Source organism: Pinus tabuliformis, chromosome X, assembly GCF_031772625.1.
Source record: "Pinus tabuliformis cultivar Carrire ecotype Pingquan chromosome X, CPIR1, whole genome shotgun sequence".
NCBI classification, from domain to species: domain Eukaryota; kingdom Viridiplantae; phylum Streptophyta; class Pinopsida; order Pinales; family Pinaceae; genus Pinus; species Pinus tabuliformis.
The window spans coordinates 297744395-297757298 of record NC_142308.1 but is presented as its reverse complement, the minus strand read 5'-3'; the positions used below and the strand labels follow the sequence as shown (position 1 = coordinate 297757298).

General features: G+C 36.9%; 1 protein-coding gene across 1 annotated transcript; it reads left to right on the top strand.

The window, feature by feature from the left end:
• Positions 1 to 2963: 2963 nt before the first annotated feature.
• LOC149139572 (glyceraldehyde-3-phosphate dehydrogenase A, chloroplastic-like) lies at positions 2964 to 12625 on the top strand (the record flags this gene model as incomplete). The annotated part of the gene is made up of 4 exons (XM_089450769.1): positions 2964 to 3059; positions 10395 to 10696; positions 11483 to 11727; positions 11931 to 12625. Coding segments are annotated over 4 exons (1149 nt in total), but the record flags the coding sequence as incomplete, so codon positions are not given.
• Positions 12626 to 12904: the final 279 nt, after the last annotated feature.

The following is a 12904-nucleotide window of genomic DNA, read 5'->3' as shown; positions in this document are numbered from 1 at the left end:
ATTAATTTAGATGGGTTTTTACTACATGAAGTATTGGATGGTGGTACTAAGCTTATTGTAGTTAGTTTGAATATTATTCAGTTCAAACAAGTATATTTGTTTCTGTTTGTTATTTGCATTTAGATTGGGTCGACGTTGTAATTGATGTGTCATGTGCTATTGTTAATGGGAAAGCTTTAGGGAGGTGATTCTCCAAATACTCAGGTCTCAAGAGCTCCAGTGGCTAAACTTGCCTAAGGAAATAAAATGAGGACTTGGTTTCAGTAGTTGCATTCCAAACTAATGCGGTGAGGATATGTTCACACTTTTGATAATATCCCATATATGATTGTGAGTCACCACCACCATTGTATGTCTAATTAATGGATTTCTTGGTCTGATAATGGAAAAGTGGCATTGTGATAGTAAATCAAGTTATAGAAAATTAGGAGCTTCCCACTGTGGAATTTTTCTCCACGACTGGACATCACACTGTTGTATGTGTAGGTGATCACACTATTGATTGTCTTAGTAGTTCTCTTCCACAATGGCCACTTTGGTGTCTATGGATATTGTTTTGTTGTATAATTAATAATTGTGATAGTTGTGAGTGTAGAGAACATGTTGCTCTGTGTGGATGCCATACTTCCATCCTTTTACCACATTTACATGCATGGTTTAGCTGGGGTTAGTTGAACTAGTTGTCCCCAATGTCACTGGGGATTTGCAAGAAACACCATCTACTTATGTGGGGAAACATTCCTTGGATTTCCCCAAAAAATGGTCTCTTTACCATTGATCTAGTTTTTTAGAAATCACTTTGCTTTAAGATTATTCAGTGGTATATATGGGACTATTTTTGCTGGATCAAAACCACTAAGGCCTATCTTGATGTTGCTTTAGATTGTAAAATTGTCAGACTGATGTATATGTGTATGCAGTTGATTTCAGATTGTTGTGATCATGGTGGTTGTTCATATTGAGGTCACTTGACAATCTGGCTGCAATTTTGTTTATATGGATGTCAGTGTTTGATCCAGAGCTCAAATTGCTTTATGATTCTTGAAAATATTTCCACTGGTTCCTATTTTTTTGTGTATAGGGAGAGAAATTGATGCTTAGCTTACTAGGGGGTGAAATTTCATTCCTTTACATAAAAGTGATTTACTACGTCAAAATCCCCTCACCATCCATATCATTCAAAATTACAAGCTGACACCATATGGATGGCTACCTATTCTTGCATTATTCTCTACTAGCTAATAATCTGTTCATGCAGGTTTTTCTAAGATACAATGTTGTTTTATTTCATTGCAGTTGCCATAATGCTAATGCACCATTAGAATTCTGTGTGGTGATGCAAAATTGCTTTACCAAATGAAAGAATGATGAGTGAATATTACTTGGCAATTCATTAATTTAGATGGTTTTTTACTACATGAAGTATTAGATGGTGGTACTGAGCTTATTGTAGTTAGTTTGATTATTATTCAATTCAAACAAGTATATTTGTTTCTATTTGTTAGTTACATTTGGATTTGGGGTTGAAGTTGTAATTGATGTGTCACATGCTATTGTTAATGGGTAGGCTTCATGGAAGTGATTCTCCGAATACTCGGGTCTCAAGAGCTCCAGTGGCTTCCCTTACCTAAGGAAATACAACGAGGACTTGGTTTCAGTAGTTGCATTCCAAACTAATGCAGTGAGGATATGTTCACACTTTTGATAATATCCCATATATGATTGTGAGTCACCACCACCGTTGTTGGTCTAATTAGTGGATTTCTTGGTCTGATAATGGAAAACTGGCATTGTGCTAGAAAAGCAAGTTATAGAAAATTAGGAGCTTACCATTGTGGAATTTTTCTCCATGATTGGACATCACACTGTTGTATGTGTAGGTGATCACACTATTGATTGTCTTAGTAGTTCTCTTCCACAATGGCCACTTTGGTGTCTCTGGATATTGTTTTGTTGTATAATTAATAATTGTGATAGTTGTGAGTGTAGAGATCATTTTGCTATGTGTGGATGCCATATTTCCATCCTTTTATTGCATTTACATGCATGGCTTAGTTGGGGTTAGTTAAACTGGTTGTCGCCGATGTCATCGGGGATTTACAAGAAACACCATCTACTTATGTGAGGAAACATTCCTTGGATTTCCCCAAAAAATGGCCTCTTTACCATTGATCTAGTTTTTTAGAAATCACTTTACTTTGAGATTATTCAGTGGTATCTATGGGTCTATTTTTGCTGGATCAAAAGCACTCAGACATGTATTGATGTTGCTTTAGATTGTAAAATTGTTAGACTGATGTATATGTGTATGCATTTGATTTTGGATTGTTGTGATCATGGTGGTTGTTCATATTGAGGTGACTTGACAATCTGGTTGCAATTTTGTTTATATGGATGTCAGTGTTTGATCCACAGCTCAAATTTCTTTATGATTCTTGAAAATATTTCCACTTGTTTCTATTTTTTTGTATATAGGGAGAGAAACTAATGCTTAGATTACTAGGGGATGAAACTGCATTCATTTACATAAAAGAAATTCACTCTATCAAAATCCCCTCACCATCCATATCATTCAAAATTACAAGCTCTGCCTATTCTTGCATTATTCTCTGCTAGCTAATAATCTGTTCATGCAAGTCTTTCTAAGATACAATGTTGTTTTATTTTGTTGCAGTTGCCATAATGCTAATGCACCATTAGAATTCTATGTCCTGATGCAAAATTGCTTTATCAAATGAAATAATGATGAGTGAATATTACTTGGCAATTCATTAATTTATATGGGTTTTTACTACATGAAGTATTGGATGGTGGTACTGAGCTTATTATAGAAAGTTTGATTATTATTCAGTTCAAACAAGTATATTTGTTTCTGTTTGTTAGTTGCATTTGGATTTGGGGTTGAAGTTGTAATTGATGCATCACATGCTATTGTTAATGGGTAGGCTTCAGGGAAGTGATTCTCCAAATACTTAGGTCTCAAGAGCTCTAGTGGCTTCCCTTGCCTAAGGAAATACAACGAGGACTTCGTTTCAGTAGTTGCATTCCAAACTAATGCGGTGAGGATATGTTCACACTTTTGATAATATCCCATATATGATTGTGAGTCACCACCACCGTTGTTGGTCTAATTAGTGGATTTCTTGGTCTGATAATGGAAAACTGGCATTGTGATAGTAAAGCAAGTTATAGAAAATTAGGAGCTTCCCACTGTGGAATTTTTCTCCATGACTAGACATCACATTGTTGTATGTGTAGGTGATCAAACAATTGATTGTCTTAGTAGTTCTCTTCCACAATGGCCACTTTTGTGTCTTTGGATATTGTTTTGTTGTACAGTTAATAATTGTGATAGTTGTGAGTGTAGAGATCATTTTGCTCTATGTGGATGCCATATTTCCATCCTTTTATTGCATTTACATGCATGGTTTAGCTGGGGTTAGTTGAACTAGTTGTCGTCGATGTCACCAGGGATTTACAAGAAACACCATCTACTTATGTGAGGAAACATTCCTTGGATTTCCCCAAAAAATGATCTCTTTACCATTGATCTAGTTTTTTAGAAATCACTTTGCTTTGAGATTATTCAGTGGTATCTATGGGACTGTTTTTGCTGGATGAAAACCACTCATGCCTGTCTTGATATTTCTTTAGATTGTAAAATTGTTAGAATGATATATATGTGTATGCAGTTGATTTCAAATTGTTGTGATCATGGTGGTTGTTCATATTGAGGTCAGCTGACAATCTGGCTGCAATTTTGTTTATATGGATGTTAGTGTTTGATCTAGAGCTCAAATTTCTTTATGATTCTTGAAAATATTTCCACTGGTTCCTATTTTTTTTTGTATAGGGAGAGAAACTGATGCTTAGATTACTAGGGGATGAAATTGCATTCCTTTACATAAAAGCAATTCACTACATCAAAATCCCCTCACCATCCATATCATTCAAAATTACAAGCTGACACCATATGGATGTCTGCCTATTCTTGCATTATTCTCTGCTAGCTAATAATCTGTTCATGCAGGTTTTTCTAAGATACAATGTTGTTTTATTTCATTGCAGTTGCCATAATGCTAATGCACCATTAGAATTTTGTGTGCTGATGCAAAATTTCTTTATCAAATGAAATAATGATGAGTGAATATTACTTGGAAATTCATTAATTTAGATGGGTTTTTACTACATGAAGTATTGGATGGTGGTACTGAGCTTATTGTAGTCAGTTTGATTATTATTCAGTTCAAACAAGTATATTTGTTTCTGTTTGTTAGTTGCATTTGGATTTGGGGTTGAAGTTGTAATTGATGTGTCATGTGCTATTGTTAATGGGCAGGCTTCAGGGAAGTGATTCTCCAAATACTTAGGTCTCAAGAGCTCCAGTGGCTTCCCTTGCCTAAGTTAATACAAGGAGGACTTCGTTTCAGTAGTTGCATTCCAAACTAATGCGGTGATTATATGTTCACTCTTTTGATAATATCCCATTTATGATTGTGAGGCACCACCACTGTTGTTGGTCTAATTAGTGGAATTATTTGTCTGATAATGGCAAAGTGGCATTGTGATAGTAAAGCAAGTTATAGAAAATTAGGAGCTTCCCACAGTGGAATTTTTCTCCATGACTGGACATCACACTGTTGTATGTGTAGGTGATCACACTATTGATTTTCTTAGTAGTTCTCTTCCACAATGGCCACTTTGGTGTCTCTGGATATTGTTTTGTTGTATAATTGTGATAGTTGTGAGTGTAGAGATCATTTTGCTCTATGTGGATGCCATATTTCCATCCTTTTATCACATTTTCATGCATGGTTTAGCTGGGGTTAGTTGAACTGGTTGTCACCAATGTCACCAGTGATTTACAAGAAATACCATCTACTTATGTGAGGAAACATTCCTTGGATTTCCCCCAAAAATGGTCTCTTTACCATTGATCTAGTTTTTTAGAAATCACTTTGCTTTGAGATTATTCAGTGGTATCTATGGGACTGATTTTGCTAGATCAAAACCACTCAGGCCTGTCTTGATGTTGCTTTAGATTGTAAAATTGTAAAATTGATGTATATGTGTATGCAGTTGATTTTAGATTGTTGTGATCATGGTGGTTGTTCATATTGAGGTCACTTGACAATCTGGCTACAATCTGGTTTATATGGATGTGAGTGTTTGATCCAGAGCTCAAATTGCTTTATGATTCTTGAAAATATTCCCACTGGTTCCTATTTTTTTGGGTATATGGAGAGAAACTGATGCTTAGATTACTAGGGGATGAAATGTCATTCCTTTACATATAAGAAATGTCACTGATATCATTGAGAAATTATGCATAGAATATTTCAATAGTAAATACAGCGGAAACAATAAAGATCATAAAGATACAACCATGCACAATAGTGACAACAAGTTTTCCCTGGGAAACCCAAACTTGGGAGAAAACCCAACAACTCTTCTTCTAGGAGAAATTATTCTTCAACAAGGTTTACAATTCCAAATTGTCTAGAAATATGTGCCAAAAATCCAAGTCCAAACTTCAGTCAAATTCGTCCTCTATCTACTCCCACATGTGGTTGTTATAGAAGAGAGATGATGATGATAAGTAATCAAATGAAGTATCACATTATGTATATATATACAAGTTGAATGGGTGCATTTACCCCAGGGGACATGTCCCTTCATGAGCTGGGTCGACTTGTCCTTTTTGAGCCTACATGAAGCCCAATAAAAAATTGAATTTTTATTTGTATTTTCATAAATATTCTAGGTCGACTTAGGAGGCCTCTTGGCATGTGGGAATACCTCCTGACACTACACAAAAATCAAAACTTTGTCTTAGCAAGGGAGATATTCTCCTTGGCTGCAATAGATTTCCCCTTAGCTGAAATTTCTCCTCCATAAGAAAAGTTCATGAGCTTGCTATGTTGATGTATGTCTATAGATAACTCCATCCTAGAGTGGACAATGTGAGTATCTAGGGCATTTTACCTCTGGCCAAAATCTTATGTATCAATCTCCTCTGGTCAAAGTCCCCTTCTGGTTTCTTAGGAGAGAATCTTCCCTTGGACCATTCACCCTCAGCCAAAATCCTTTATGGATTCTTAGGTGAATTACATCTATCTCCTCTAGTCAAAGTCCTTTATGACCTAGCCAAGTTGTTTTGGCTTCTCAGGAGAAGTTTTGTCCAATCCTGTAAATTTCCCGTATAATTTCCTTAGGCCATTCACCTTTCTAGTCAAAGTCCTTTATGACCAAGCCAAGTCCTTCTAGCTTCTCAGGTGAATGTATCCATCTCCCGTGGAAAAAGTCCTTTATGACCTAGCCAAAATCCTTTATGGCTTCAGGAGATGGCCTGCCCTAATCCTACAAAGAAATCAACCCTCCCTCTCAACAAGGGAGACTTTCTGCATCATGCAAAGCTTGTCTATGAAGTATACAAACTTCACTATAGACAGAGGCTTGGTGAGAATGTCTGCAATCTGCTCATCTGTGTATGCATACTGCAACTCCACTGCTCCTTTCTGCACCATGTCTCGGATGAAGTGACCTGATCAAATATTCCTGCAAGAAGCTTTTGAAGTCATATTGTTTCACAACTTGCGACATAAGCTACGATATACTCTGTCTCTTTTGTACTGGGTGTGACAGAAATCAACTTCCTGCTGAACCAAGGTATCATAGCCAATCCCAAGCTAAAGTAGCACCATGATGTGCTCTTTTTGTCCTCTACACTCCCAGCCCAATCTGAATCCATATATCCCTACAAATTCACTTCACCACCTGAGACATATATCAAACCATATCTACTGTATCACGCAAGTACCTCCGCCATGCTTTTCGACAACCCAATGTATCTACCTCGACTCGACCATATATTGACTTAGGGTGTTCACTGCAAAGAAAATATCAAGCCTGGTGTTAACCAACTATATCAAGAATCTAATCAATTTCTTGTACATCGTGAGATCCACCAAATCTAAATCTCCAATCCCAAGAAATAGTGTATCTTTCCAGAATCCTTCATTTCAATCTTTGAGGCCAACTCCCTCTGACACTGAAGCAGGCCTTCCTATGGTAGTCCTAGTTGCTCCCTCTATCACAAAAGAAAATCCTCCTGTCACTGTTGCTCCCTCTGTCATGCAAGCAATTCTTTTTGTTGTTGTTACTCCCTCTATCATGTAAGTAAGTCCTTTTTCTATTTGACATTGTCTCCTCAAAGAAGGCATATTTCTCTTAGAGACCTTCTGTCTCTGAGCATCTTGACAATCTCAACCCATGACATCCTCTTTGGAAGGTTTCTCCTTCCACTCTGCTTGACTATCTGCTCCCTCGGTACTGGAAGCTCTTCTGGTCATCTAGCATAGTCCTGGATGTCTATACAATTTCTCCCTCTCGAACACCAATCACTTTTGTTGAGTTTATGTTCGAGCCCTTAGGTCATACAAGAAATTATCCATCGGAGACTGGAGCAAGAAAAATCCTTGTGGTACACTCCCTCTTATTGGGAGAACCCTCTTGCCACAAAATTTTCTTTATTCTTCTAGATGCTACCATCTATTGCCATAATCATTTCCTTGGCAGCCTTCACAATGTACCTGCAAACCTCATTCAGGAGGCCATGGAAGAAACAATTATAACCAAGCAAAAATTATAAAGACAAGAGGTTGACCAAGGAATAAAGATAATAATAATATTCAAGGGAGAAAGATAGGAAGTACTTATCTCTTGATTTAAAAAAAAGAAATTGTTGAGGGTTGTAGGGAATTGTCAACTCCTTCTTGATCCTTGCCTCCTTGCAGAAATCAATGAAGTCCATCTGCAATATCATCAAGCTTGGATTCCTTATCTTCTTCTGAAGTGGATGCTCATCCTCGTCCTTAACATTCAACTGCTAATGCATGTTGCTTTCCATTCTTGCATGATCTGTAAGAGATAGGGTTTCTTCATCCTACAGATTAGGCTTAGCAAGCCATTCATCGAGTTATCTAGCCACACCAAAGGCTTAACAACAAGCTAGCATCAACACCAAGTCCACCCTTGGATCTCCTGCTTGCATTCCACATGCTATCAAGGAGATAAACCAAGTAAGCATCTCACAAACTCCACTTGCATCCAACACTCCAAGTCTTGCTCTAAGGTTTAATTCCACAAGCCCTAAGACTTTCAACAAGTATAAAGACTTCAAGACAAATAAAAAACTCCTCAAATCCCTTATCATAACAACCACTTATCACCTAGTTGTTTTCCCTTTTGTTCATTGTTGATTAGCCTACTTTTGCAGCCTCAAACCTGTTCAACCTTGGCCTAACATAGGCCTGCAAGTTTACCTTTGACCTTCGGCAGCCTTCCTTTCCTCAACCATTCAGGTTGTAGCCTTTTTCTTTGCATCACTTTCCTAGTTGTTGCACAACCAACTCAACCAGCCTTCTTAGCAGTCTCCAATAGGTTTTGGTACCCTTGTTGATGCCCTAAACTGCCTTGCAGCCACCTTCTCTTCCTCACTCTATGTGTTTATACTTCAAACACAACCCAAAAACTTCCCTTCTGCTTGTGGCTAGACACCTTGTGGCTATTAGCCCTCAACCAGGTTGAACAAACTCAATACAAGCCTCACAAATTCCTTCTTTCAGCTCTGTCCAACCTTCAGTTGCCCTAATTCAAGTCTATATAGCTTCATGGATCCCCTATTTTAGACTTGCGGAACCTTCCTAGGCTTGCCGCCCTACGGCCAGGCCTGCAACCCTTGGCCTTCTTTATGTAGCCCCGGACCTAACCAGACCTCAGTTAATTCATTTGGATAGACCTTTGACTTAGCTATTCCAGAACAAATCTCCTTGTTCGTTCCTTAATTCGACCTCTTCTAGCTTGTTTCCCGTGGCTCCTTCTAGGGCTCTCTTGCTCCACAAATGAAGTCCCTCTCCCTTGTCTCTTAGGCTGACTTTAGTGGCTGATCTCTCAACAAAGCTTTGATTCCATGTTGAATTTTCTACAAGATACATAATAGAAACCAATCTTTTGATCTGATAATTACTACCTAATGATCTTCAAACAATTTATCTAATGCCACTAATATCATTAAGCAATTATACATAGAATATTTCAATAGTAAATACAACAGAAACAACAATGATCATAAAGAGACATCCATGCACAATAGAGACAACAAGTTTTCCATGGGAAAACCAAACTTGAGAGAAAACCCAACAACACTTCTTCTAAGGAGAAATTATTCTTCAACAAGGTTTACAATTCCAAATTGTCTAGAAATTTGGGCCAATAATCCAAGTCCAAACTTCATTCAAATTCATCCTCTATCTGCTCCCACGTGTGATTGTTATAGAAGAGAGATGATGATGATGAGTGATCAAATGAAATGTCACATCATGTATATATATACAAGTTGAATGGGTGCATTTACCCCTAAGGACACATTCCTTCATGAGCTGGGCCAACTTGTCTTTTTTGAGCCTACATGAAGCCTAATAAAAATTTGAAATTTTATTTTTACTTTCATAAATCTTCTAGGCCGACTTAGGAGGCCTCTTGGCATGCGAGAATACCTCCCGATGCTACACAAAAATCAACACATTCTGCTATGGTACTAATGATTGCATGTCATTGTGTCACTTAACAAAATGATTGGTAGTAGTTGCTTTGGTTTATATGGAGGTCGGTTTTCTCTTTGAATTGTCATAGGGGCCTAATTGAAGTTCATTTTGTTGTGTGTTTGTTGCATGGTTCATCAGAGTTTTGTGCATGAAGGTTAACTGTTAAATTGTATCATGATCATTGTATTGAGGTTTAGATGTCACTAGGTTTATTAACAATATGATTGTCAGCCTCACTTTTGTTGGTACACTTTGTACTGAGAATTATTCATGATACTTGTATGTGTAGAAATATGGATTGTCTAGACTCTAATTATTTTATGTTTTGGAGTTTTTGGTGACAATTTGGCAAAACAATTTTTGGTCAGAAAGTGGTTTTTTTGTTATTTAAGATCCATTTTTAATATAAGAATGGATTTAGTGCCCTGAAAAACCCAGGGGCACTCAATTTGTGCTGAGTTTACCAATCAAACTTGTAATTCCAACAAATTACTGTCAGATTTCAGGCAAATTTGACCAAACAAATATTAAGGCTTTTGATCATTCTGTTGGTGTATGCTGATTTAACGTATTTATATGATTGATGCCCTAGTCCATGCATGGGTTAGACACTTCGAGCTTGTTATAGTATTGCAAGCAGAGATTACTTGTTTAATGATTGTCCTTGGTGTATATGGATCTCACTTTGCAAATTCTGTTTCATCACATTAAATGTTTGTATCAGATTTTCATGGTAAACAACAAACTAATCTGGTTTTTTGTCCTCTTTCCCTTGTTCTTTCATTCTAGGTAGGATCATCTGGACAAAAAAGGGGCGTAGTGGAGGCAAAGATAAAAGTTGCAATCAATGGGTTTGGAAGGATTGGTCACAATTTTCTGCGATGTTGGCACGGTCGAAAGGACTCCCCTTTGGATGTGGTTGTCATCAATGACACCGAAGGTGTTAAACAGGCCTCACATTTGCTCAAATATGATTCTATTCTTGGAACCTTTGACACAGATGTGCAGGTAGCAGGAAATGATGGCATTTCTGTAGATGGCAAGGTCATCAAAGTTGTATCAGATCAGAACCCTGTAAATCTGCCATGGAAGTAAGTACATGAAACTAATCATTTGTATAGGATTATAGGTTAATGCTACATATCTTCTTACACTTAAGTATTGGATCAGATTCCTGATGTTTACAGTTGGGTTTAGAAGATATTGAAATTCTTTGGGATAATTATCGGTTCATTCAAAAATCAATAATTAGAGCATTGTGAAATTGACATGTTCAACACTTAACAGGCTCCCTCGGGTCTCAATTAGATTACTCAAATGCACTAACTTTAATCAACATGGTCAATTCTTTATTTTCTATGTATAGTATTTTGGTTGCTTAGGTGAACTTGGCTTGACGACCAAAAGAAATCAAAATAGAGAATGAAAGACTTGATTTAAAAAAATATAAGCATGTGCATTGCAAATTTGCTGATTAGCATATTTTAAGGGTATTGTTTAACTATTTCAAGTTTTTGAGTTTTTGGTCAAACAATTTTTTGTCAAATTGTGATATTTTGTTATTTAAAATGTGTTTTGGCTTGCATATATGGATTCGACACCTGAAAAACCCATAGAACACTCGAATTCTAGAAATATCACAATTCAAACTTACAATTTCAACAAATTCCTACTTAATTCTGAACAAATTCCACTGAAAAATATACCCCGAACAACTCCAAAACCTATAACAAATAGACTACTAGAAGAGGCAACAACAACCGTTGCCACAAAAAATTGTTAAATCTGTATAATACTGGGTAGCCTTCCAGGATTATTATATAGAGATAATTGATGCTTCTCAGCTCATGACGAAATTCTTCATATTGTATTTGCAGGGACTATGGGATTGATTTGGTCATAGAAGGCACTGATGTGTTTGTTGATAGGGAAGGTGCTAGTAAGCATCTCCAGGCTGGGGCAAAGAAGGTTTTGATCACAGCTCCTGGAAAGGGAGATATTCCTACATATGTTTGTGGTGTGAACGAGGAAAAATATAATCCTGCAGAAGAAATTATTAGCAATGCCTCCTGCACTACTAATTGCCTGGCTCCTTTCATTAAAGTTCTGGACCAGAAATTCGGTGAGTGTCATCTGGTTAAATAGAATGAACAATATATTCATTGTTTCCCCTATTTCATGTTGAAATCTAACATATCATTTTCTACTGTCGATCACCATAGTTTATTTGGATTTAAAATGGCATTGTTTAGTTCCTATTTGAGGACATTGCTTTGTTCCTGTTCAATATGCTTTCCAATGTACACCTAAATTTGTTTAGTGCAGGAATCATCAAGGGCACCATGACAACAACTCATTCATATACTGGTGATCAGAGACTTATCGATGCTAGTCATAGAGATCTTAGGCGCGCTAGAGCTGCAGCCTTGAACATTGTCCCAACATCAACAGGAGCAGCAAAGGAAGTGGCACTAGTTCTCCCAAGTCTGAAAGGGAAACTGAATGGAATTTCTCTGAGAGTGCCAACACCCAATGTATCAGTTGTTGACTTGGTTGTTCAGGTGGAGAAGAAGACATTTGCAGAGGAGGTGAATGCAACGTTCCGAGAAAGTGCATATAAAGAGCTTAATGGCATCCTTGCAGTGTGTGATGAGCCTCTAGTGTCAATAGATTTCAGGTGTTCAGATGTCTCCTCAACTATGGATTCATCACTCACAATGGTGATGGGAGATGATATGGTGAAAGTGGTTTCTTGGTATGACAATGAATGGGGTTATTCACAGAGGGTTGTTGATTTGGCTGACATCGTTGCCAACAAATGGAAGTCTTAGACAATTAATTTCTCCTTGCTCAACCTAAGTTGCTACATAACAAATATGGTTGTTTTTGTTTTCCATTATTATTTGCTATGAAATGAGCCACTTAGTCTAATCTATGTAATGTATGTTTTATGTTGTTTATTTCATGACAACATTATGAACAGTTTTTCAAATTATATTACAATTTTTTGGTTTTTGCAAGGTGCTTTGCATAATTCTTTTTCCCCTCTATTGGTAAGGGATGCCTTATTCAACTTACTGACATCATAGTTTCAAGCTCATAGTGTGTATTTATTAAGTTTATTTTTTGAATTACATTCTGAATCATAGAAATTTTAAATAAAAAAATTATTCAAATTGTTATTTTTTTTAGAAATTGTGTATCATGATTGAAACCACTCATCTTGGTAAGTGGTATTGGGACTTGGAGGACAAGATAACCTCCTTGTAACCCAATCCCTTGTGATGCTTCACAACCAT